The sequence below is a fragment of the Pholcus phalangioides genome, unplaced genomic scaffold (genome assembly GCF_987345545.1).
Source record: "Pholcus phalangioides strain wild (caught in Gottingen) unplaced genomic scaffold, Ppha-v1.0 ptg000007l_1, whole genome shotgun sequence".
Lineage (NCBI taxonomy): Eukaryota > Metazoa > Arthropoda > Arachnida > Araneae > Pholcidae > Pholcus > Pholcus phalangioides.
The window spans coordinates 3,735,097-3,763,071 of NW_028301600.1; the positions used below are offsets into that span (position 1 = coordinate 3,735,097).

At 35.3% G+C, this 27,975-nt stretch overlaps 1 protein-coding gene across 7 annotated transcripts in view; it reads left to right on the top strand.

The window, feature by feature from the left end:
• Ide (Insulin degrading metalloproteinase) overlaps nucleotides 1-27,975 on the top strand; it is a 442,696-nt gene that overhangs the window by 49,557 nt on the left and 365,164 nt on the right. For all 7 annotated transcript variants that reach the window (XM_089232551.1, XM_089232550.1, XM_089232552.1 and 4 more), the window contains one exon: nucleotides 7,201-7,277. In XM_089232551.1, the coding sequence (XP_089088677.1) occupies nucleotides 7,201-7,277 (77 nt within the window). The remainder of the gene's footprint in view (nucleotides 1-7,200; nucleotides 7,278-27,975) is intronic.

A 27,975-nucleotide genomic window follows, 5' to 3' on the forward strand; every position in this document is an offset into this window, starting at 1 on the left:
CAAAAAAATAAAGTTAAATTTTTAACTGCTGAAGAATTATGTATATATCTCCCTGATTATGACATTGATCTATTACTCTTATACCGCTCGCATTCCTATTCCATCTCACAATTTAATGAAGAATTAGAACAGAATGTACAGAAATTGAAGCAAAATACATTAATAATGGGTGATATTAACATAAATTTACATGGCGATGATAACGAAACTTCTCAATATCTTAACTTAATGGCAATAAATGGACTGATCCCCCCTTCACAAAAATATAACAAGAGAAACAAATGACACTAAAACATGTTTAGACCATGTATTCTACAGATCAAAAATAAATACAATAGAAAAATTCACAGTGTATAAAACTCAAATAACAGATCACTATCCAGTATTAGGATATATAAACTTTATACAAAAGAAAGTAGAAGAAAATAATAAAAACAAACATATAAAAATGATAAATTATGATAAATTTGAAAAATTCATTGAAAATATAAATTTTGTTAGTGTCTTAGAAGAAAGATGTATACAAAATAAATACAAACGATTCATGGATATTATACAATCAAACTCTAATCTATGGACAAAACAAGTCAAGATGAAACCCAATAAAATTAAAAAAAACTGGATCACAAAAGAAATAAGAAATAAAATAAATCATAAGGAAAAATTGTACAAAAAATACAAAAAGTGCCCAAATATTATTTCATACAAGCAAAAGTACAAGGAATTCAATGAGGAACTGAAAAAGTATATTAGAAAAATAAAACAGGATTATATTAGAGATACTTTTAGGAAATGCGAAAATAACAAAAAAATGCATTGGAAATGTATTAACCCTTAGCGCTCCGCACATTTTTGTACCAGCAACTCTGGCACATTTTCGCATCGGAACGAGTGAAACTGAGTCTTATTTTAAGTGAGAAGAGTTACACATGCTTGTGAATGTTTTTAATTTTATTTATTTTATACATATGCACTTTCTTCTTGCAAATGAAAGATAAATTTTAAATTTTGTAATTCACCATGGTGTGATATCTTTGGAAACAATCTCCCATGTGCATCCTGGGTTTACTTGGGCAAGTGTCACAGTAATCACTTGTTTGACGTCTGCCATCCTTTTGTTCCCTTGTAGAGCACACAACACAGTCCCTCTTTGGACCTTTTCTCATTATATGAAGTTTTCAGTTTAGTCTGATTTCAGAAATTCATGTAGAAACTCTTGTTCTCTCCTGACAAAAATCTCCTACGAGTTGATTGACTAAAATGTTTCGATACTGTAAATGCATCAGTGCTTTCTCATTTTTATTGTGCTGTACAGTTTTATACAGAATGTATGAATTGATTATTGATGTCTCCATTCCCCAAAAAAACAGTTTCCGCCACCACTTAAGTGATTTCCTCAAAAAGCAATAACTGGAGGCATATTGATCAGCCCAATCAACACCACCCATCGACTTTGTGTACCCGACAACTATACTTGGCTTTTTGATTACTTCGTTTGTAGCACCTCGTATAAATCTATTAGTGGTTATCATTCCAGCATTATGCCAGTTATTCTCAATAATGATACTATTCTCTTATCCCTCCGAGCTAAGAGCATTGTATTTCCTCGTTTGTATGCTACAGTTTTTTTTTTTCATATAAATTCGGGGCCACTACTTGAAGTGTCAGAGTTATAATCAACATTGTCTTTCGCAACACCTTTTAACACTTGAAAATCAAATACGTCTTCACTACCACTCAACTCTAAATTCTCATCATAATATTTATTTTTCTCCATGTTGCTAACCATAAAAAAGGTCAAAAAATGGTTTAATCCTAACAGTACAGAGACTGAGCATGTTTTCACTACAGATAACAATTGCCAACACCGGTGATACCGCAGCATCTTAAGCGTAATCATGCTAAAAACATTTGGCTTCGCAGCTCTGTACGCTCCGCTGCGGAACAAATGCCGGATGACCCTGTAGCGAAGCCAATGGAGCGCTAAGGGTTAATCAGAATATACTGAATAAAAATGCAAAGCAAAATATACTCCCTATCTCAGATAGCCATAAAGACTTAGCTAAGAAATTTAATGAAGACTTTGTTACAAGAAACTTGGAAGAAATAGAATTAAACACAGTCTGTAATTGTGAAGATGACCAAACAATGACTAATTCTAACAGTTCTATGTACTTTTTCGAAATTAACGATCATCAAATTGATGAGATAATATCAGAATTAAAGACTAATAAAGCAAGTGGATATGACCAAATAACCCCTACGATGATGAAAATAATTGCCCATTATCACGTAGATGTAATAAAAAAACTAATTAACTCATCTATAACTGAAGGAGTCTCTTATAGTGATTTAAAATACGGCATAGTACATCCCAATTATAAATCAGGATAGACAGATAACTTATTAAACTATGGACCCATATCAGTTCTTCCAGTTTTTTCAAAAGTAATAGAAAAGTGCATAAAAAAACAGCTTGTAGATTTTCTAAATTATCAGCATTATTTAGCTTCTAACCAATATGGGTTTCAGAAAAGTAAAAATACAGAAATAGCCATCTTAGAGCTAAGCAATTGCCTAAATACCGGGTTCAACTGTAATAAATATTCTATAACGATTTTTCTAGATTTAAAAAGAGCTTTTGACTATGTCGATTTAGAGATACTCACAGGAAAATTATCATCAGCTGGTATACGTGGTAACATATTGAGCTGGTTTAAAACATACTACTCAAATAAGAAACAAGCAGTTAAAATACGTGAAGAAATGAGTACATTCTTAGAGGTAAAAAAAGGTGTCCCTCAGGGATCTGTTCTTGGCCGGATATTGTTTCTCATTTACATAAATGACATATTCAAACTTAACATAAATGGTAAATTAATCTCATTCGCAGACGATACAATACTGTATGTTAAAGACACTGAAATTACAAATTTAATTTAAAAAGTTGAAGAAGACCTATTCAAAATCAGTACCTGGCTTAAGAAAAATAAACTAAAACTAAACATACAGAAAACTATACATCTGCTTAAAAACAAGAAACATAAACAGTTTGACAAATTTAAGTATAAAAATTCATGATCATTGTCCGTGTCACCACATTTTACAATGTAACTGTCAAGAAATTGAAAGAGTACATGAATACAACTACCTAGGAATAATCATACAAGATGATTTAAAATGGAACTCACAGTGTGAAAAAATAATAAAAAAATTAAGAATATATGCAGCAATTTTATATAGACTAAGAGACACAATAGACAATAACTATCTAAAAGATTTATTTTATGCTTGGATATATTCAATAGTAACATATGGAATCACTGCTTGCGGAGGTGCATATCAAACAAATATAGATACACCACTCAAAAAATAATGAATCTATACCATGCAATATCAATCATACAAACAATGACATAAGGTCCAATAACAATATATTCACGTTTTCTATGAATACCAGTCTGGAATTTATATTACAACAATAATACAACAGCATAGTATAACAATCCATCTGTATGTAAAATTTCTTTGTTTCATAAATACAAAAATAAAAAATATGCTTTATATCGAACAATTATCAACCGAACCAAACCATAATAGGCTGTTGCTAAAAAAAAAATATCAACAGAGAAACCCTTATAGACCTACTGGAAGGACATTCATGTCCCTTGAGGTCAAAAGTGTGTGTTGTATATACTTGTATATTCTTGTATGTATATGTTATATATGTTTGTGTGTAACAAGAAAGATCGGTTTACATATGGTTTCAGGTTGAAGAATTTGTATAAAATGAAACGAAGTTTTGATTTTAAATGATTACAATGAGATATCCATTTTAGATTTTGATCAATATAAATACCTAGGTATTTTATAGAGGATATTTGTTCTATACATTGACAATCACATGAATTATTACTAGTACAATTTGGTTCATGGAAAATTATGTCATAGTCAATATGTGGAATATTGTGTAAGGAAAAGTTGATAAATTTACTTTTGGAAATATTGACATGGAGATCATTAGCAATAAACCAATTATGAACTGTTAACACATCAGTATTTATATTGTTGATAAGTGTTGGGTAGTCATCTCTCTCCTGAATAAAGAATTACAGTATCATCTGCAAACATGATGATTTTACCCTTGATATTTAAATTACAGAGATCATTGATAAAAATTATAAATATTAATAGTCCTAAATTAGATCCTTTTGGGACTCCTTTGATTATCTTCATGGCCTTACTTGAACAATTATTGCATTTAACTTTTTGAGTTCTATTAGTGAGATAAGATAAGTAATTTGAGGGAATCTTTGTATTTTTGAAAGGGATGAAAACATGTCAGTGTGTTTATTGTGTGGTATGCTGGTGAAGAGGTTTTCAAAATCATATGTGCAAATGTGAGAAATTTTATTGTTGTTGATGAAGTCAAGAACCTTATGGTTGTTGTTAATGATAATGTTTTCTTCAATGAGTGAGAGTATATTGTTCAGCACTTTAATAAACATTTTTCCTGCAGCATTGTTGTAGCTCCCTGTCCCACATGTTACAAATCTGAATTTTATTGGTTGCTTATGAAATTTAACTGTGGCAAAAAGAGATGGAAATGTAAGAGAGTCATGTTTAGTTCCAATGTTTTTTGTCAAATGCAAGAATTCTTTTGATTACGTTAGAGCTATTGTTTATGAGGGAATGGGTGTTTGTATCTGTATATTCCTGGAGTAGTAGTTTTTTTAAGAAAAATTTACACATGATGCAGAAGTTATTATTAGCTTTGTCAACTGTAGTGCATAAAAATGACTGTTTGAGGTTTCTTATGCTTGAACGCAGAGATGCATTCATGAAGAATTTTTGTTCGTGTGTGTTGCTCTGTTTCAAAAAGGAGGCTTTTACATCCATCAAGAACTTCATTTTCCATTCTCTGAAGCTTTCAATAGGCCAGCTACATTTTCTAGCAATTTTCAAGATGAAGATATTTATTTCTTTTGAGAGTGGGTCTATGATTGTGGTCACAGTAAAATTGTTTTCAAGTCTGAATTTTGCTCTTTTTGATATGATTTTTTTGAGTTTACTATTTTTTATGATGTCAAGGTTGCCTGTAATGATGTGTCCATACTATATAAATATATAGTACGGATATCTTACTATTTATATATATATATATACACACACACATAAAATCTTATACAATGCCCATAAATGTATTTGGTTGTCTAAGTATGGATAGCTTCTCAATTTACCCCAACATGTTTATAGTATTTCTTTTTAAACGTGTCAATTGTGTTAGAATTTACTACCCCCAGGGTAACCTATTCCATTTATTAACAACCCTATTAGAGAAAAATTCTCTGTGACACAATAACTTAGAATTGTCCCTTACCAAATGATACTGGTGTCCCCTTGTAAAAGCAGTTGATTGATGTCAAATTAATAAATCATGGTCTTCATCCTATCTATACCATTGAAAATTTTGAACTCTTTGATCATATCTCCCCTGGTGCGGTAGCGCAGGTTGATAAGATACTCGCCTAAAGTACTAAAGAATGTTTAGAGGTGTCACGAGTTCGATACCTGGTTCGCCCTTATCAGAAAACTTTCCTGACATAGGGGAACAACAGAAACGGCAACATGACCACAAAAAAATTGCTACAGCAGGGAGTCCCCACCATCGAGGGGTTAGCGCACCAACCTCTCGATGAGCATAAAAATAGAGGTATGATTCCAATCTAAAAAATGCTCAACAGATGTTTAAAAGTTAATCTATACACCAGTTTTGAAGATGAAAATACAGTGTGTAACAATAAAAAAAATCTGAATTTTTATACAGTCCCCCTGTGCTCTAACTTCCAAGTATAAAGTTATTGCCCTATCTCTCCTGAGGCTAACAAACAAAAATTTGATGTTTCTAAGTGCAATATTCAAAGAGATATTCAAATTCAAAAAATGCGGGGAATTTAGGAAAGAACAACATTAAAAGTGAGTAAAATCGTTTTTTCTGCATTTAATGCTGTGAATATTGCACCTAGAAACATGGTTTTTTTGGCCTCAGGAGAGATAGGGCAACAAGTTTATAATTGGAAGTTAGAGGACAAGGGGACCATGTAATAATTTAGATTTTTTTATTTTGTTACACACTGTGTGTATTTTCACTCTCAAAACTGGTACAGCGTAATTTTTGAATGCCTGTTGAGCATTTTTTAAACTGGAATCATACCTCTATGACGATGAGATAATGGCTGTTCTAGCACTCAGAGGACACCTTGTATATTGTGACGAGAGAAACAGAAAAGAATTATCCATTGTTGGCATTGTTTTGGCCAAAAATTGTTTTTGTTACCAAGTCATTTCTGCCTTTTTTTTTTTTTTTTTTTTTTTTTGCTTTGGCTTGAGTCAATCTTATAGGATACTGAAATAGTGCTATGAAAAAAATAATAATTAAAAATTTTTATTTTAAAAAAATGCATATATTTTTAGTTTTTTTCCCCATAAGGTTATGATTATTTAGTCTTCAGGAGTTCCCCCACTCCGTCCTACTTTTTCTAATTTTTTGAGTGGGAGCCCTGTGCAAGAGTGGCACAGCCATCCTTGCTTTATTACAGAAAATTATTTTTCAACTACAGAAGTATTTTTTATTACAGCAAGTACTTCCCACAATATTTTAAACCCCACCCCTCTTCTCCTCGATATTTTTAAGCCCTCTCAATATTTTCAATGACTTCACTTCTTCATCAGAAGAGCTTCATAAATGACACTAGTGTTCTTAATTGTTCATAATCTGTATAAAATGTAGACATTTCCCTACACATTCACATCATTCTGTCTTTAATTTTTAAAAAATATATAAAAGTATTTTAAAATCTGTTGATTCTTTCTGAATCCCCTGTATAAATATTAACTTGATCTGTTGACTACTGGTACATGTAGAATTGCATTATACAATGCATGTAATGGTAAGTAGTTGAGGCTAAGTTGAGACATTTTTTAATTTTGACATATTTCTATTTACATTTTGAAAAATAAAAATCTCATTCACAGACATTTTAATTTTGCAGAATCTCTCGCTACTTCCTAGTTCATTAACGCGACCCATTCTTTGGGAACCACTGCATTAAATGACACTGACAGTGTGAAGTCAGGTATATTATTTTTACAAGTTGGTATATTTAAATCGTAATGAAAAATATTTTTTTCTATTTACAGGTCATTTGTCTGATCCATTTGAAATTCCTGGACTTGCTCATTTTTGTGAACATATGCTGTTTCTTGGAACAAAAAAAGTATGAGTAATCAATATATAAAAATCATATTGCACATAATTTCACCTTGCCAATACAAACACAGCCAGAAAAGTGTGTTTGAATTTTAGTTGCATGAATATTATCATGCTCTTATAGGACTCTAAATTGAGAAACTCTGTAATTAACCTTCCTGTAGTATGTGCTGAAATATTTCGGGACTTTCTCATAGAGTTCGAAAAAACCCATCACTGAGGGGGTTAAGATCTAAAAAAGATTTATGCTGGGAATTAGTTTTATGGAAAATAAAATGTATTTTCTATCTATTAATCGACATTAATCATTTAAACAAACTTTAACAAATCACTTTAATACAATTACATCTGCATTTTTAAATGAACAAAAGTTTTATATTTATGCAGATTTATATATATATATATGTCTGATTGTATGATGTCTTATCCATTCATACCTAGATAAGACAACTATATGGGGCAGTACATTACATTTTCTCATAATAATTCGTTTTTTTGTGATAATTGCTCTTTTTTGGTATAAGAAAGATTAAAAGATTATAGTTGATAATATTAAGATAAAAAAAATGTTAGTTGTCTTATTTAAATATGGATAGCTTCTCAATGTATCCTAATACTTCTTTTTAAACATGCCATCTAATGCAATATAAACTAACGCATCATACTTTTTAAACATGTCAGCTAACGCAAAGGTATTCCAGCTCTATCTATTTTTATGCCTCTTTTCATCTTCCTGAAGCTTCATTGTAACCCCATTAACTGTGAAGTTTTTTTCCCAAATACAAATAGAAAGGTCACAACAGACAAAATGCTCAACAAGGTGGCTGAAAAAAGATGCCTATAAAAATATGGGTGTCAAGTATATTATTTAACATGATGGTTAATTATTTAGATGCCAAATAAACTTCCACAATTTCTCTTATAGAGCAAAAAATAATTTACTAGAATTTAATGCTCATCTTCCTTTAGGAACCTGTCGAAAGAAAAAAGATTAGATAAAAATTAGTTTTAAAAAAAACTAACTTAAATCTTAATTGAGCTGCAGGTTTTGCAATTGACTGCAAATCAGTTTTTTTATAACTGGAAATTATGATATGAGGGAAGAGAACGTGGAGAGTTTCGTAGACGTAATTTGATGAGTTCTGTTAGATCAAAGCAGATGTAAAATTTTTAGCAGAATTTTGGTGACGAAATATGTAGAAAATAAAAATCATTAACAGAGTAATATGAGTGTATTTTATAAAATACAGTCAAAACCAGATGTAGTAGCACTAACCCTGCGTAGTGCCACAAATTTTCAGTGAACAAATCCTCCATATAGAGATTATGGTGTAAGAACACTTATTTTAGCACCAACTTGTTATAATGCTAACTATTGTTTGGATGTGTACAAAGTCAATGTGTCATTTTCCAAGAAAATTTCCACATTTCTTCTTTCATCATTTTGCTTTTATTCTCCAAAGAAGTTGAAGATTTATCTTTTTCATTCCACTGTTAATTATCGATCAACATAATATCAGTTTAGAGCAAATAACTTAATAAATAAGTGGAATTAATCAGTGGAACATGACTTTTAGCGTTAACAAGTTCATGGTCGCTCTATTTAGTTCAAACAACCCACATTTCACTTATGAGTTAAATGGTGTTATTCTGGATGCAACTAACATCACTGATCTGGGTATCCTTATTGACGAGCGGCTTAGGTTTTCTGAACACTGTTCAGCGGTAGTGAAAAAAGTGAACAGAATGCTTGGTTTCATTCTCAAAGAGGTCTCTTTGCATTCTTGTAAAGTCACTCTTCTGCTTTTCAGAGGCTTAGTTTGTTCTGGACTGTAGTATGCTGTAAGTTTTAAGAGACGGTAACTGCAGAGGGACATAAACTTGGATGAGGGGCGGAGAAGAGCTACACGTGCTCTTGTTGGCACACAGGACTTCAGTTATGAAGAGAGACTTTATTTTTTAAATATGCTTACATTAGAAGAATTCCAGGTCTCCGGGTGACACATGATTGAAGTGTTAAAAATTTTCAACCGGATGGATAGGACGGACCATGAATTATTAATATGCCGTCAATTGACTGCTTCAACAAAAGGACACCAGTATCGATTGGTAAGACACAACTCCAGGTTTTCATGTTGCAGGGAATTTTCCTCTAATAGGGTTGGGAATAAATTCAATAGCTTATCCCCAGGGGTAGTGAAATCTAACACAATTGACACGTTTAAGAAGAAGTACGGTAAACATATGGGGTAAATCGAGAAGCTATTCATACCTTGATAAGACTACCATAAATATTTTTTATGGGTAATGCATTATATTTAATCATTTATATTTAGTTTTTATAGTTTCATTTTTAATTGGGTTGCTGCATTTAGAAATATATGACATCCATATTTGTTATGGGCATCTTTTTTTTTCAGCCATCTGATTGGGCATTTTGCCTGTTGTGGCCTTGTATTTGTATTCAGGGCCGCAACTAGGGGGGGCGGGAGGCAGGCGGATCTCGTGCCCGGGCACTGGACCAAAGGGGGGGGGCGCCGAATTCACTATTGGACAGTTCGTTTAACATATAAAAAGGCGGAGGGCTTGAATTGCCAAAAGTTATATGAAAAAAATGCATAGAAAGAGAAAAAGGAAGGTAGTAGAAGTAAACTTCTTTTACCACTTTTTTTTACAGTAACAATTATAAGAAAAGGACACTTAGGACCAGGGTTTAAGCTGGATAAAAAATTCCTTTCGCAAAAAAGCAAAAATGGGAGGAAAAGCTTTAGCAAAATGCTACAATGCTAATGTAATGATTGATGGTTGGATGTCTACTCGTTTCGTACCTCCTGTACAAATTTTTGCGAAAGGGGCTACTACTTCTTTTGCATTTTGCGAAAAATGTGACCGTAGCTTAAACCCTGCTTAGGACACACAAACTGGAACAAAGGCGTTTGTCCAGTTTCTTTGATGAACAATGGTTCCCTTAGCTCTATCCTTTTCTCATACCACAAACACAACAATTTCTAGAAAGAAGACAGGAGCTGATGTTGATTGCTTTCAAGATACCGATAGTGATTATATACGGATTCCCTTCTCCATAGGCGTAAAGTTATTGAAAATGTTGGGGGGGGGCTCAGGTCCTATACAACAAAACCTCATTTATACGATGCGCCGTATAAACAAGGTTTCAATCATGCCGCCGAAACAGCGGGTCAAAACGTCGTATAAATGCAAAAATCGTATAACTGAAACCTTATTGAAAATGAAACCCCCTCCCGTTCCGTAAAAATATCCCTACAGAAATCTCAAAATTAAAAACTATATAAAACTTATTTCATAAAATTAAAATCAAGAAAAATTTTATTTCAAAAAAATTACTCAAAACACCATGCTAAGATTGACATGCATTACTGTTTCATTTAAGAAACAGTTAATGAAACAGTAACAAACACTGTTATGATGTTTTTGATCAGTTTTGAATAAAGATTTGAAAATAGGCAGTTCGTTTGAAATTACCCAGTTTTGATGAAGATTTAAAATAAAAAAAATGTGTTATTTAAAAGCTTAAACGAAAAATCGTGTTTTGTTGTTTGGTTTCTATATAGAAGCAAAAAGTCAACAAAGCATTGAGCTCAGCTCTTTTGAAAAAAATCAGTTTTTTCAGAAAGAACGTTAAATGCGGGTAAAATGGTTTTTCCGCATTTAACGCTGTTCTTCCCAAAGTTTCCTCCGAGTTTTGAATTTGAATATCTCTGTGAATATTGCACTAAGAAAACATGGAATTTGTTTTTGGCATCAGGAGAGACAGGGCAACAACTTTCTAATTGGAAGTTATAGGACAGGGGATAGTACAAAAATTCAGATTTTTTATTTTGTGACACACTGTATTTCAACTCTCAAAACTGGTACAGGGTAATTTTTGAACGCTTTTCGAGCATTTTTTGAATTAGAATCGTTTCTCTACGATGGATAGTTGATGAGATAAAGGCTGTATTAGCACTTACAGGACACCCTGTATATATATAATACTGAATTCTGATGTTACTTACAATAACTATGAATTCTTTCGAAAATACTACAGTAAATAGAAATGAAACACCTTTTAAGTGAGCCACTAAAAGGTTACTAGGGAAACAACGTAACTATACCCAAAATGAGAAGCGAACAACAGCTAGACGCGTTTCGGAACTGTATGAAGTTCCTTCTTTCAGTAGCAAAGAAATATTAGAAGATAAACACTCCTTATAGCGGGAGTTACATGCTGTTCAAGACAGAGTCGAAAAATGATGTTTATCCTAAATATTTATATTTTTCTAAGCAACTGTAGGAACAGTTCCAAAACGCGTCTAGCTGTTGTTCGCTTCTCATTTTGGGTATAGTTACGTTGCTTCCCTAGTATATTACTACAATAAAATAAATTTTTGACAATTATTTACAATGATACTTAATTCTAATGTTTCTTATACAATCCTCAAAGCAGAATATGCCGAAATCTGCAATGTACGCGCAGAAGAATTAGTGCTACTGCAGAACAATCTAGAAGAGTTTTAAGAAAAATGTAGAAAATTTTAGCAGGGCCGCAACTAGTGGAGAGCAATGAGGTCTAGTAGCGCTGGACTAGAGGATGCGCCAATTTCACCCTTTAACCTCTCCTTCAGCATTAAAAAGGGGGCGTAAAAGTGCCTGTGCCTGTCCCGGCCGACAATGCATCTAGTTGTGGCCCTGTATGAAACTGTCATTCATAAATTTAAGTTTGAAAAAATTCCGCAGCAACATCTTAAGTGCAGTGTTTTTTGTCAGATTTTAGCAACACCTTTCAAAGTTGAGAAATGTGATCATATATTCTGTTTTCAAGGGCGCATTAGCCCAGGCAGATAAGATACTCGCCTGAAGCACCAAAGGATGTTTAGAGATGTCGCGAGTTCGTTACCCGGTTCGTCCTTGTCAGAAAACTTTCCTGACACGGGTACAACAAAAATGGTGACATGACAGCAGAAAAAATTTCTACCACAGGGAGTCCCCCATCGAGGGGTTAGCGCACCAACCTCTCGATAAGTATAAAAAACAAGCCTGCCATTCGAAATCGGCAATAAATTGTAGGCCCTGGTCTAATTAGCCCTCGTGTGCAGAAAATGACTGTGGTGCGACAAAAATGATCAAATGATATTCTGTGTTGAACATTGTCCCGTAACTCAGTGGTTCTCCGCATTTTGTTACCAGTGGCCCAATCTTGCCCAATTCATGGTTCATTTGCGGCTCCCAAGAATAGTTTGGTAGAAACTTTTACTTATAAAAGAACCACTTCAAAAAATAAAAAAATAACCATACAAATCAATATCTCCAGCTTGTCGCGATGCCCCTGACCAAGGACGGAACTGGAGGAGGGGGGGAACAAAGGGGACAACTGCCCCGGGCGGCAAAATTTAAGGGGTAGAAAATTTCAGGTGGAAACAAAGAACACAATTTAAACATTATCAAATTTTGAAATGGTGGGGGCGGCAAAAATCCTAGTTACAGCCTTGCCCCTGACCATGGCCCCCACAAGAGATGGGCTGACAAGGCTCCAGCCCTGGGGCCCTGGACGATTTTTACCTTTTTTGTTTTTTCACGCTGTAAATTCATCATAAAGGGGGGGGGTCAGTGAAAATTTGATCAGGGGCCCGGCTCCAGGATGTGGGGGCCATGCCCCTGACAAAATAGCGACGCCCCAGGAGCCACAGCGCACACTTTGAGGAAACACTGCCATAATTCATAGTTATTGTTCCACTCGTTTTCATCTCAGCAGAACATAGTTTAGGGGGAGGGTAAGACAAAAATTGATGGAAGAAATTCACGTAAAAAAAAATTCAAGCACTTGAAAATGATTGTTTTCAAGGACTGCTACAATTTTTTAAGGACTTTTAGAGACTTGAAAATGAACTTTTTCCCAAGGATTTTCTAGGGGGATACAAACTTTGTCCTTATACGCCAAAGCTTGACAAATCCCAGACTCCAGGCCATCATGGCAACTAGAAAATCAATATTGGCACCAAACATTCTCTGCATGTGATTGCTAGATTGGAAAATCACAGGATGACAAAAAGAATTTCCTATTTCACTGCAGTGTGCCTTTCGACATGAGGAGATGGGTAACACTCCAGCTTCCCAAACTTTTTATTCCATCCCCACCTTCTGAAAAAAATTTTCTCTCATCGCCCCCAAGGGGGAACACTGATCTAACTGATCATTATTATATTCATAATAATGACTTCAATAATAATATTCTGTTCCCATTCTTCTAATCACCATCACCGAATAAATATTACCCCAACTACTTGAGTTGTCTGAGCAATAATTTCATGCTCGGTCCTCTTTTCATAGTTCCATAGTTTCACCTTCCGTAGTTTTGTAATTTTCGAACTCCGGATAATCCACCCTCGGATAATCAAGGTCCTACTGTACTTTGGATTTCGATAACAATTCTTGTTCCAAACAATGTTTGTCATAAAAGCTTTTGGCCTCAAGAATATCTGTATAAGCCTTTAATGTACTCGCGAAATGCCCCCAAAATTAAAGAAACTGTTAATGAACTATAGTACTTACCAAAAGATACTGTCTGATACAAGTTGAGCCTTGATGAAGGATACAACGACCGGCCTAAGCATAGATGGCGGCAGCCCTGTTTCCAGAAATTTTGTTTGGATGGGGACCAAAGTGGTAGAACAATATATGGATAGGACATCTTTTCCCCTCTATTTCAGACATTTTCCTCCCATTTTGGGAGGGGGAGAACCCCTCCCCCACTACGTCCTTGGAGGATGGTATCTATGACAAAATTTCAAGAAAGTTCTCGCGCCCCTCCTCAGGGAAACATTTCCAATACATCTGGCTGCCCATTCGTGTGCGTGTTTGTGTTCTTCACACAAATTGGCGCATGGCTATTTTTTTTCGGAATTATTAGCCTATATATATGTGTGTGTGTGTGTTTGTGTATACTCCGCCTTGCTCTAGGCAACACCTTCTGGAGCAATCTTTTCCTTTAGAAGGTGTTGTTCCGGGGCAGTTGTAGAGACGTCATGCTACTGCAGTACAGGCTACTTCAATAATCAAAGCGTCGCTGAAAGGACGCCGTAAATGACCTCCCCAGGGGGGGAATACTGTACACAATGAAGAAGGAAATCATACAGGAAGCGATCTATAAAAAAAGAAAACAGAAAACTGTTCAACAGAATCGCCGAACCCCCCCCCCTTCACTTGTTAAATGGTGGGTGGTGGGAACTGGTCGACGAGTCTATCGTTATAATATAGGTATCTGCCACAGCTATAGTACAGAGCGTTCAAGAGGATTTATTATTCATTGATGACATTTTCTTCTCCTGTCGCAGTCGATCTACAATCAGCAAAGAAAAAAATTCGATATTTTTTGTGATGGACCTTTTCTGATGCCCTAAGCATGTGCTTTGTTTTCCTCAAAATGGTTAAATCCTGCCTGTTGCGACCCAACGGCTTTTCTTTGATTACTCCGCACGATAGCCATTGTCCAAGCGCTTTGCCTTGTTCTATTTACCCGGGAAAGCTGGTTGTCTGGAATAAACTACTATATGTTCATACAGGTCCGTAACTAGTCTGAGGCAATCGAGGCATTGCCCTGGGGCCCCGAGAAGACACGCTATGACCCTGTGTTCATAGAAGAAAAAGGTCAGGCTAAACATGGAAAGATAATCTATCAATACATAATTTTTAAAAAAAATTCATTTTCAATTTAAAATCTTATATAAGGATGACAGCGAGAGGCTTGACAAAGTACAATAAAGACCTCGTTGTAACGTCAACACTAATTAACGTCATTAAGCATACATTACACCAGGGGTTCTCAACCGGTGCTCCGTGGCTACTCGAGGAAAATAATATAAATCAGTAAATTTGATAGATAAATAAATATAAAAGAGGCCCACAGGTTCTCTCTGCCATAAAAATTATGTACAAAAAAGGGCTCCTCGAGTCAAACAGGGATCCGCCATAAAAATTATATACTGGATAGGGCTCTGCGAGTCAAAAAAGGCCCTTTTTTTAGTGCCTGCCAGCATAATAAGTGAGTCGGGATTACTCATTATCAAGTTATCGCCCCTTATGGTCATTTTTATGTGGTTCCCCTAGGGACAGTTATACCGAGGACTTACTATTTATGATTTGTTGAATTCTAAATAGACAGATACGTTTTGCGTCACTTATGTATACCCATATTGTGCATGCATTTCACTGTTTATGAAGGGGTGGCCAACCTGCTTCCTTAGGTAATTTTTACTTTTTCAGTTGAAGAAATTATTTTTAATTTGTGAGCGATATTTTTCTTATGAATGAGTCTTGTAACCAACTTATAGCCCCCCCCCCCCGCACCAGCTTTTTATTGAATTTTAGTTTCGTTTCTCATCTTTGAAACACCCAACCAGACGGGAAGAAAACTTTAAGGTGGGAGGGGGGGGGGAAAGACATAACTATGATCTTTGCAGCCTGGGTCAAACATTATTTTGTCGCCCCCATAACTTTCAAATTCGATAATTTTATAAAGGTCTTGCCCGAGGGGCTCTTGAACCTTTGAAAATTGTTTATTTATTTTTTATTTTACACATGTTTTGTAAATCCATATTATAATTAACACGTTTTTATTTTATTCCCCCCCCCCCAAGTCAAATTTTGTTGCAACGAGGCTAGAAAAATGTTTTGGTATCGGCCGTTCGGTTCTCTGTTGTGAATGGACATTCAGAATGTGCTTTTTTTCCCCAATATTTTTCAAGAAAACATTGGGAGGATGGGGAGGGGGCTGAAAGTTGTAGGTTTTCCCGTATATATACGGGACTCAAGCGCGTACGAAGGAGAAGGAAGGTGCATTGGATTGCTTTTTCAGAAATTATTGTTGGGCGCACTCAGTCCCCTTACAAAATTTCTTGCGGAGGCTTAAATGGTGTCAGCCCCTAGGTTCCGGGGCCTATATCCTGTGCAGAGTGTAATTTTTTCTTATCTTGGTTTCAATATTATTTACCTTCCAATTCTCACCACCACCACACATAGGCGCTGGAACGTATGGGATGAGGACATTTGAGCCCCCCCCCACAATAAATTTTGTAAGGGGGGCTGAGGCCCCCCCCCCCAATAATTTCCGAAAAAACAATGCAATGCGTACTCGCAGAGTCCTGTATATACGGGACAACCAGCATCTTTCAGCCCCCAATGTTCTTTGTGTCTGTGCCTTTTCCACCACACATCTTTTGGCTTCCTTTCATGTTGGCATCATGCGCCCTTCCCTTGGTCACAGTGAACAAAAGAAGAGACACTTTTGAGTTTTTCCAGACAAACAAGAAAAGACCCCTCCCCACTCAAAGAAAGTTCTTTGAGTCAGTCGTGCCTTTGGCAGTAAAAGCATGGCCGACTAGACATTCATTGTTTAGTGGGTAAAAGGGGGAGTGAAACTGGGGGAACTGAGCGGCAAGAAAGAAATGAGAGAGAATTATTTTGGCATGAACAAGAAAGCCAAAGACCATCGGGAGTATTTAAAAGAAATAAAATTTTGAGCAGATTGTTTCCATTATCTAATTCATAATTAGGACAATTTTTGGTTAAAATTTTTTTTTGATCATAGCAAAATGAGGAAACCATTCACACGAATTTTTGGGGGGGCCGAGCCGGCTCTTCCAAAATATTGGGGGAGCTCGGGCCCATGGGCCGGATACAAGTTTACGCCTATGCCCTTCTCTCCTCATCTGCATAGAGACAAGCTGACAGCTATATATGGTTACAGCACTGGTTTTTTTTTATTGCATACATGGGGGTCGTCCTTCTGACTGACCAATAATGTCAAAAGATTTAGAAGAGAGACTGGTCTCTTTTTTTTTTTGTATTCGCCGATTTGCAGATGGAGCGTTAATTTTAGGTATCTCGTATTATTGAAAATGTGTTTGATTATATCGAAGAAACTATCTGGGACACAGAATAGGAAGAAAGTTAAATAAAAAAAAAAGGATGAGCATCATCGATCCTCCTCTTTCATGACATCGTGGTTGTTTGATAGCCATGCAGGTATGTTTAAATTTATAAATTGTTAGAGTTAAGTATAAAAAAATTATCTCATCTAAATTCATTAACAGTGATACCTGGGCTTACGAAGATTTCGCTTGAAACGGATGCACGGGCTATCATAAAACAGCCGCGTTGTGAGTTTATTTTCATGCCAATCAAAATAAATCTAATTAGTACCTCTCACTTTAGCCAGATTAACTTATTTCCACAACAGGATTGATTTTCAGCATGTGTAATGAGAGAGAAATGAGCTATAATCATGTCGTAAACTTTTTTTTCACTATGACTCACGAGTCCGACTGCATAGTGTGTGTCGCGTAAAACAAAAAAATGTTTAGTTTCTCATCTTTCTTTTAAATTCTCCTTCACCCAGTTGCAAAATTGTTTATCGTAACCTTTGGTCAGTATTTGTCTTTCTTACAGTGATTTTTAGTGTTTTATGAAAGTTATTTTGATATTTTGGGGCGAACGAAATTTTGAATAGAACGAATTGAATGATTTTCATAGAAACCTACGAGAAATCACGTTTCAACTAACAAATCTGATTCCGGAATGAATTATCTTTGTTAGCCGAGGTATCACTGCACTGTATGATGACTAATTTCCTAATACTGTATAGTAATGATGTATGTATTAGGTTCGTGTGCCGTAAAAATCTGTGACATTGTAAGTAAAGGTTAAATAATGTTAATAACAAATTTTGTTAAATAATTATTGAAAACATTATCATTATTATTAATGTCTATAAAAATTAATTTTTATTTTTATTTATCAGAGCAACTGTTGAAAATTTAATTAAAACTACAAGTTATATATAGATAAAAAATCTTCGGTTATATTATGCTTTTTTTCTTTGTCTTCTGACTCATATTATATACAAGGTTACTGTAGTAACAATGTAATTTTTGTAATACATATTAAAAAGGATAAAAAAATATTTACAGTGACCTTTTCAATTCAAAATTATTTAATTTGTAGCTAAATTGGTGCAGGTTTAGAAGTAGTGTACAGAAGTTGCTGCTGAATATCATCACGGTCATTTCAATATCACATTAGCCTAATAAAGCATTATAAAAATCATTCGATTCACAGACCGCCTAAATTACATTAACAATTTAATCTGGGTGCAACAAAAAATGGCGACTTGACCGCAGCAAAAAATTGCTACCGCAGGAAGTTCCCCCATCGAGGGGTTAGCACACCAACCTCTCGATGAGTATAAAAAAAAACAAGCCTGCCGTTCGGAATCTGCAATAAATTGTAGGTCCCGGTCTAATTAGCCCTCGTGTGCAGAAAATGACCGTGGTGAGACAAAAATGATCAAACAAATTAATCTGTTTTTAATGATTAACCGTTATTATTTCGAAAACAAATCAAACAATCCTTGATTAGATTTCCAAATGGTTTTTACACTATGAACACCGTCGCGCAGATAATTTATTTAGTATTCCAGTACCTGTCACGAGATAAAGCCTCTGTAAAGTGGAAGGCTATGGTGGTAATTTTCAAACAATGGCAGTGGCCACTGAAAAATTAGAGTCGTTTTTGAATTGACCTCACAATTTTTCTAATGTAAGATTTTAAATAATCGTTAGGATATTATTCACTAATTGAAGGATAAAAAATACTTTCAACTGCACCAGCTAAATGCGGGATAATTTGAAGGACAGTCGTGGTGTTCTTATACTACAAAATCATTCATTAGTTTAACAACAATATAAATAGAAACAGCTAATTTGCTAAAAGAGATTAGAAATTTTTTTAACAACTTGAAAATAGAATGCATGAAGACACACTAATTTTTTTTCAGAGTCCCCCCTGTTGACATGAGAAAATTTGTGCTCATATTATTAAATAATAAAAAAACAAGAAGAAAAAAAAAAAAAAGATGTTTTTCGCCGCTCTCCTCTTATATTATTAAAAAAAAAATATATATATATATATATATATATATATATTTCAATTGCTTGTGGGCTCTTGCATATTGATGCCTTACTTGTATTTTTTTACATTGAATTTTGAAGAATTTAACGATGAACATTATTGCATAATGTTAAAATTTCAGTCAACTGACTAAGTTTCAACTGTTCAGAATTTGTTCCAAACATTCAGCAAGTATGTTTAAGTATTTTGTTTGTAAAATGCAAGAAATCAATAACTACGTGAAGTTAAATTTTATCGTGGAAAGGAGTGGTGCATAAGTGTGTATAGCGTTTATTTCAAAAACCTTCCATCGCCACTAGTTTTTCTTGGAAAGCATAAATAGAAACATTGCCTACTAAATAACATGAATGTCCAATCGACCCCAGTATGGCGGAAACTAAAAAAAAAGCTGTGGGGCAAAAATAATCTTTTTTCCTAGGGGAGCGATGATTTTTTATGACTTTCTTTGAGAAAAAGGGAAAACGGGTGACTCCGAAAATAACATTATAAAAAAAATTTGGGACTGTCCCGAGGGGAGGGTGTTGGTGGAGAAGTCTTGTGGGAAGGGGTAGAGGACATTCTTCTTCTTCAATCAGTCAGACAGTGGACATCGGGGAAAGTGGACAAAGAAGGACCGCAGTGTTGCAAACCGGAGGACACAATTCTGGGAGGGCTGTTGGAGTCAGAAGAGGCGGATGTAAATAAACAGATCAGAAAAAGGCATGAGGGTGATGGGGGGGGGGGGTTGACAAGAAGTTCTTATTTTTACGACATTTAAGTAGAGTGACAGTAGAGAAATGATCAAACTGATCGAATGGAATCACTGAAGAAGGAAGGTTTTTGAGGAATTGAAGACCACTTTTTCTTGTATATAAGGCATGAAAGCAATCAATATATTAAAAAAGTTTATTCTTTAGGATAAGGACCCCAGACTCCAGATATTTATTTACATACGTTATAGAAAAGTTTCAATGACATTACGAAAGAAAAATTCAAAGAATGAGGCAACCGAGAAAAAAATGTAAATTCGTTAAAACAAAAACTATGCACAATATTATGCTACATATACGTAGTAGGTGTAAACTCTATAATATAAAACTACAAACTCGAAAATGGCCTGTTTCTATGCAACAGAAATTGTTTTGGGTGACGGAAATCGGTTTCGTTTTTTGGTGTGTTATGGAAGTCGGTAACGATTTTGGGTGAAGTTTTCATTTAACTCTTGAATATATCGGCAACCGTTTGACCCATCGGGACCAAATTTTGTGTATGTACTGAGAGGCGTGGCCCCACATCCTGCAGCAGGGTCCCCAGGCAGGATAGTTGGCGGGGCCCCCAAACCAGCTTTTTCACGGGGCCCCTTTGTGGATGATTTATAGTGTGCAAAAATCAAAAAAGTGGTAAGAATCGTTCCGGCCCTTGTCAGCCCTGCCCTTGTGGGGGTCATGCCGAGAGGTATGAATAATATACATATATCACTATTGCTCCTAACACACAGGGTCGGGGTACCCGGGGGGCATTGCACATATAACCTTCATGAGGAAGTTAAAAAGTTTCATTTTTTTCCAGTGATCCTTGATGGATCTCATTGTTTTCTTGCTGCTTTAACATTGAAAAATTTGCAATAGCGGAAGCCCAGATATAACCACGGCGCCAAAAATGCATCCTTGCCCCGGCTGAAAAAGTGCCTAGTTGCGGCCCTGTTTGTATTTATATAAAGACTGGCATGGTCAGGGAGTTCTAGAAAGCACATTTCTCATAAATACCTGAATGTGTATTGGGACCTTAAAGCTAAACAACCAGCTTATTCACACCCCAGGGTTTGGTCCTCTCTCACCATTATTATTTTTGATTTATATAAACGATGTTCCTAATTCCATCAATTTCCATATCAGACTCTTTGCAGGCAATTGAGTCATCTACCAAACAGTGCACAACGAATCCAACCAAGCATCTCTCTAAAACAATTTCAACATCATATCGGAATGGTGCTTGTCCTGGCAATTACCCCTTAATTCTTCAAAAGACTTCCTCTTGATTCTTCTCACTCTATCAATAATTCTCTAATCAATGAGGTTTACTATTATAAATATCTGGGTATAATTATTTCTGCTGACTTCTGTTGGCTTGTTTTTTCTTCGTTGAAACCTTAACTCCACCCGTTACATCAAACATCTCTACTTCCAAGCGTATATCCTTCCTGTACTCTCATAACTTTGAAATCTGGGACCCTTATACTCTCTCCAATTTAGACAAACTAGAATCTATTCAAAACAAATTTATTTATTTACAATAACCCCAGAACGCATGAAATGCACTTATACTGAAATAAAAAATAAAAAAAATAGAACGGGAAGCACTTCGCATAAGGAGCCAGGTCGAAATCCTCAATAGCGGAAGCAAATCTTGTGTAGGAGGCGCATACAAGTTCTGATGGAAGACTGTTCCATATTCTCGCCACACAGCATCTATATCTGTGGAAAAAGCAATCCCTTTTAGCTGTTGGTATTCTTATTTGGAAGGGATGCCTACATAGGTTAACTCGCCTGTCTATGATCTCAAAGAAAGGTTCTCTTGATGGTAGATAAACAATTTGGTGGACAAGTTTGTAGCACATCATCAGATCTGCAGCGATTCTATGTCATTCCACAGCGAGTGTAAACCCAGAAATTGAAGTCTCTGGCAATAAGATAGACTGCTCGTGCCTGGTATTCGTTTAGTAAATGACCTCTGTGGCTTTTCGAGGAGCTTTTTGGCTTTTTGTCCTTGATTTTATAAGGGCTCCGTACTTGCAAACAGAACTCCAGAGTCGGGCAAACGGACACCCAGAAAGCATATGACAACGTATGCGTATCACACATACGGTATGCCGTACATAACATATATGAGATTCTGTTAACTTTGCAGACTATGCCATGATAATGATCAGTAAAATCCAGAATGTGACTCATTGCAATGCCTAAATCCACGCATGTATCCAATTGCTGTAACGCTTCATTACCTAGTTAATAATATTCCGGATCGGTGCGTCTACCTAAATGCATTGATCCACTTTTTAATGATGAAATAGGTAGCTTATAATAACAACTCCACTAGTGAAGTTGTTGGCATGCTATTCTTAGGCCCCTAATGTTTTCCACTGGAGGGAATAACTTCATGTCATCAGTGAATTGCAATAAAGAGATGGGTGACACAGCTTGAGTAATATCGTAAGTGTACAAAGTAAATAAGATCGGGCCTAACCCTGATCCCTGGACGACTCTGCTTGGCACCTGACATTCTCTAGACATCACGCTGGCTACGCGAATCTGATGAACTCTGTCTGATAGCAGTTCTTGAATTATCCTCACAACTTTATCCGGAACCCCCATACAAGCTAGTTTTCTCAGTAGTAGCAATCTGTCTACTTTATCAAATGCCTTTTGGAAATCGACGTAAATTACATCAATCTCTTGTCCAAAGTCTATAGCACTCTCCCATGTATCATGACAAATCAACTGCTGCACTGGTAAGTAACAGCCAGGAATGAAGCCAAACTGAACTGAGGGGATTAAGCCCATCTCGTCAGCAAATGGAAGTAACTGATTGACGATACATCTCTCGAACATTTTGCAGGATATATATCGGTTAACGATACCAGGCGATAATTATTCAGATCTGCTCTGGAGCCTTTATTCTTATAAATTGGACTAATAACTGCAGTTTTCCAAGAACATGGAATAGATCTGTAGTCATAGAAGTATTTGAATATGGAGCTAAGCAGAGAAGATATTGGGTCTGAAAGACGTTTGTAGAAACAACTGGGTATTCCGTCAGGACCCGGAGATGATCTACCAGGAAGAGAAGCAATAATGGCTTTTATCGTCTGAGTGTTGAACATGTCACGAAAGAAGGGATGATCATCCATAAGGCCATGATAACGATTGTCGCAACTGGAACAACTGAAATTATATGAACCAGAAAATATGTCTGCAAAAACGTTTGCTTTCTCATAATCTTCCGTTATCTTGGTACCATTCACAGATAGCATTAGTATGTCCCGGGATACACGAAGTCTGCTGCAGACATCTCTGTGGAAAAAGCCTCGGTGGAAATCTGCCTGCTTCATTTTAAACTGTTGGTCATATTAGCTATTCCCATAAATTGAGACCCATCTTTGCATCCACAGATTTTTTCACATTTAGTTTCTTTTTCCTCGAACAATAACCGGTTGGAACCACCTCCCATCAAACATTATTGACAGTTTCCGATTTCTTTTGTAACTTCAACTGTCTCTTCTGTCAAACTTCACCACTGCATTCTCTTGTATAGGCCTCGACCAAGCAATATTGAATAAATAATAAATAAATAAAGTAAATATGCATTCACAATATTTATTTTCAAAATACCATGATATAGTCATACCTTGACTAATGAAGATGAATTATCTTCATTCCAGAATCTCATTCGTTAGCGGAGATGTGATGTCTCATAAGTTTATACAGAAAATTCTCTATTTCATTCTAGGTAAGGCCAAAAATCTGAAGATAAGTTTCATAAAACACTAAAAACCACCGTTAAAAGGTCAAAAAACTGACTACAGGCTGAGCTGAATAGCTTCACAATTTATTGAAAAAGAATTTAAAGGAGGATGAGATATATATTGAAGATATTTTTATTTTATACTATTTACACAACCCAGTCAGGTTCATAGGTGTCTTCTTATGTGATGTGGTCAGCTCATTTTTGTGTATCATACTTATGCCGATGGAAAAAGATAATCTCATAGAATGTCCAAACATTTCAGTTCGCACCCGAGCGGTGCAAGTAAAATGCTCGTCTTCCACCATAAAGGCTACCGTCAAGGGCAGTGGGTTTAAGTCCAGGGAAGAACATCAGAAGCAAGTTCTTTACCTATCGCACCTGGGGTGACCACCGATAGATGACGCCTTAATTTCCCACCAAACTCTCCTGGTTGGAAATTACCATATGGCAGTATATGACCATAGTTGGTGTGCGGAAAAGTAGTAGACATTTCTGTTTGATGCTAAGAGTCTTGCACTGAAAGAATGTGTGTCATTCTTCATAATCAACAGTAGGTTAACTATTCCATTCAAAATATCAGACACATATCAAAATATTTTTTTATTGATAAGCATCAAATTGAAGTTAGTTTGATAAGTGAGATAATCTCTTTTTTAGTCTATATAATGCTTAAAACCATTTATAATCAACAATAGATTAGCTATTTTATTGAAAATATTAGATATTTTTACCCTGGTGAAATATTAACAACACAGAGACTTGATTTTTCCCTAATATAAATCGTTAAACATTACAAAAATATTAAAGAACTCGCAATAATATGTGTATAGATAGTAGTCATTCTTAGTCAATTGTTTCTGCAAGTAAAATAAATATATATTTAGTTAAATTGTGAGATTGAGTTATGAAATGTTAAAAGCTGTAATACATTTCTTTGACTGCGCAAAAAACGTCAAGAATCGAATTCAATGAAGTCAATCAAGCTCAATATGCTTTCTACAAAACGTATGAAGCATTTCATTTAGCTTGACTTGCATCCTCGAATATAAGTTGACAGTTATCGTGAATAAAAGTATTGCTCAAGAACTCCAATACGCAGGCTGATCGTTGAAAGCTTAATAGACTGCCCTGCGTGTATATATAGCAGTGTGGCATAACCAGCACCTCCTAGAAATAGAAGGCCTCCGCAGTCTGCTTGTGACGTCAGTAAGTAGTCCATTTTCCCTAACAATATTCACGGAAAAAAATTCCCTGCTTGTGCCAGCATCATCGTTGTGAGGAAAAGAAATGACCGGGCTCAGAATTGGCGATTTCTATGCCCCACTGTGCGGTATTTGTGAGCCAATCAGGAAGATTCTACGCCAAAATAAGAAGAAACGAAATAAGATGCTGTGTTTCAAAATGTGGCAAACTGGCTAGGTAGTCTGAATGACGTTTATGACAAACAGTGCAGAGCCTTCTATCTCTAGGAGGTGCTGGCAAAACCCACTAAACAGAGTAAGCCATGATCTTGCTACTCCAACACTGTTCCATTCCTCTAAGGATGCATTCCTGATCAAAAAAAATCACCTTTTTGTAATTCACATGCTTACAGTCTTTACAATTGATCAATTCAAGTTAGTTTATATTATAAAACTGAATTAATCCTGCCATCCAAAAAATCATGAAATATTATAACAGCTAAAGTCCTCTGTGATCCCAAAGATTTTTTTAGTTTCCACGTTAAAAAATTACTTTAATTTTTAAAAAATAGTAACCTATATTGACATCTCTTCTGAAAAAAATATATAAATTAAACTTATTTAGTATTTCAAAACAATTAAAACAAAAACGAAAAACTTATGAAAATTATTTGAACTCATTTTTATATGTATCAATACACTTTTTTATTAATTTGAGTTTGGATCAATACACTTTTTTATTAATTTGAGTTTGGATCAATACACTTTTTTATTAATTTTTAAATGATGAAAGCATTATAGACCTTAATATCTACCAGAATAATGTTGAAAAATGATAAAAAGATGCAGTAATAACATTTCATCATTATTTATCATTTTCATGAATGCACAATTTGTAATTTTTGGAAATTTAAAGTAGAATTTTTTTCAAAATTGTAAAGAAAACACGATAAGTGAAAATTTACATTGTAATGCAGGAAAATTTTGCTATTTGACCTCTCGATATTTCAAAAGTCTTTCTTTTGAAAACCTTACGCAAATGTACATTTTAATGACACCAAAATATCACCACTTCCGAAAAATCTTCCATAAGTTTCTCTAAAGAAAATTATCTGTGAGACTTGTATTACAGTTTAGGTTTTTTTGAGACCAGTAACAAAATTAAAAACTTTCGTTGCCAGAGTTCTAAATATTTCATTTTTTATTCTCAGTAAAAAAAACTTTTTTTTTACTTGAAAATAACGAGTTGAAGAAGTAAACCTTTCATTAATCTTAGATGAAAATTGGAAATCTCTAATACAGGCCCTTCCATCCCGGAGCCAGGCCTCTTGATTGAGCTCTCCAATTGAGCTTTATAAGCTCAACAGCCTTATTTATATTTAAGCCATGCTCTATAGAATGGCGAGAAAACCAAGAAGTGGCCGTTGAACTTATCATACGAAGAATTTCCGATTTAGATGAAAATTTTTGCAAGGTTTCTTAAACAAAAGTGACCCCTTACATGAAGTTTGAAACACACTATCAGGAGTTCGATAATATTAGAGTGACATAGGACAATTGGTTTTCTGAAAATGATCTGTGCTAGGCAGAGTGTCGTGTTTGCCAGGTTACGCACCAACAAGGTTTCACTGTAGATCATAGCACATCATCACGACTGAATATTTCTCACATAAAATGAATTATAATTGCAGAATCTGGATCTTTCTTTGTGTAGTAGATTTCTGGCCATTTAGATTTTGCATCAATGACAAGTAAGAGGAATGGAGTCCCACATAGTTCATGTGAACACATTGCCATTTCTTGTTGGACTTTCCTAATTGTGCACTGGAACTTCCTGGGGTTTTTTCTCGACATCACAACAATTCTTGCAACTTTTTACTAGACTTTCTATGTTATAGTCGATATTCTTCCAATAGCAGTAATTTCGAGCAAGTGTCCTCATCTTCATAATTCTGCAATGAGTTGTTGAAGGATGGTTGGTTGAAGTGCCTGAGGTATTATTACATGCTGTTCATGAAGTAGAATTCCTTCCTGTAATGTTATTTCTGGGTCATATAAAGTTATGGGGTGTGATAGAAGCTACGGATTTAACATAAGATCCTATGGGTTCACTTGAGTTCGGGGGTTGATGAGAGAAAGGAATTTCTGATGAAGGAGGCAATGGAACAAAAAGTTTGGAAAACTATGCTCTACAACAATGCTTTTTTCTTGGTCCACAGAGTATCATTATATCACGATTTCAGTTCAGCTTTTTTGGATTAGGTTTTCACAGCAACTTCAGGAAACAAAGCATGGATAATCTGTGGTCATCTGTCTTCAATATTCTTAGACAGTACTTGCTATATTGCCTGTAGATAAAACCGAGAGGGTATGTTGACTGAGTTCATATCTGATCAAAGGACAATATCTACTGGTATTTAAAAGTTTTTTGAGAAAAGTTATTTAACCGTCTTTTTGGTAGGAGCATCTTAAGACGCTCAAATTTTCCATGTCATTTCTGGGCAGGAACGTCTTAAGACGTCGAAATTTTCCATGTCAATTCTGGGCGAGAGCATCTCCAGACTTTCTAAAAGCTAGTTCTTTCTCCCAAAACCCTTTGTGTCATGATTGACAAGCTGTAACTCCCCTTCTCATTCAGGTGTCCCTTTGGGGCTACTTTACAAGAGCAGAAAATTATACTCGAGGAAAGAGTGCATATTTTATTGTGTCCTTCCAACAAGACCGCTGTGCTTATACTCAAGTACTGCAGACGACAGGCTATAGACACTCCCTAGCCATAAATACAATAAAATGGCTTCGGTAAAAAGAATATAATGGCTTTGGTAGAATGTTGCATACTTCAGCATCGTTCACGAGATGCCCAGTTTTGTTAATTGGCAACTACAATTGTAAGTTGTTTATTCATTCTAAAAATGGCGGGAAAAGGGTTTTGTACTTGTCTGTTTAGAGTTCATTTTTTCCAGATGCATAGGAACTTCTGGCTATGTCCAAGAAACACAAAGGTAAAAGCAAATTACACACAATTCCCTTCAAGGGGAA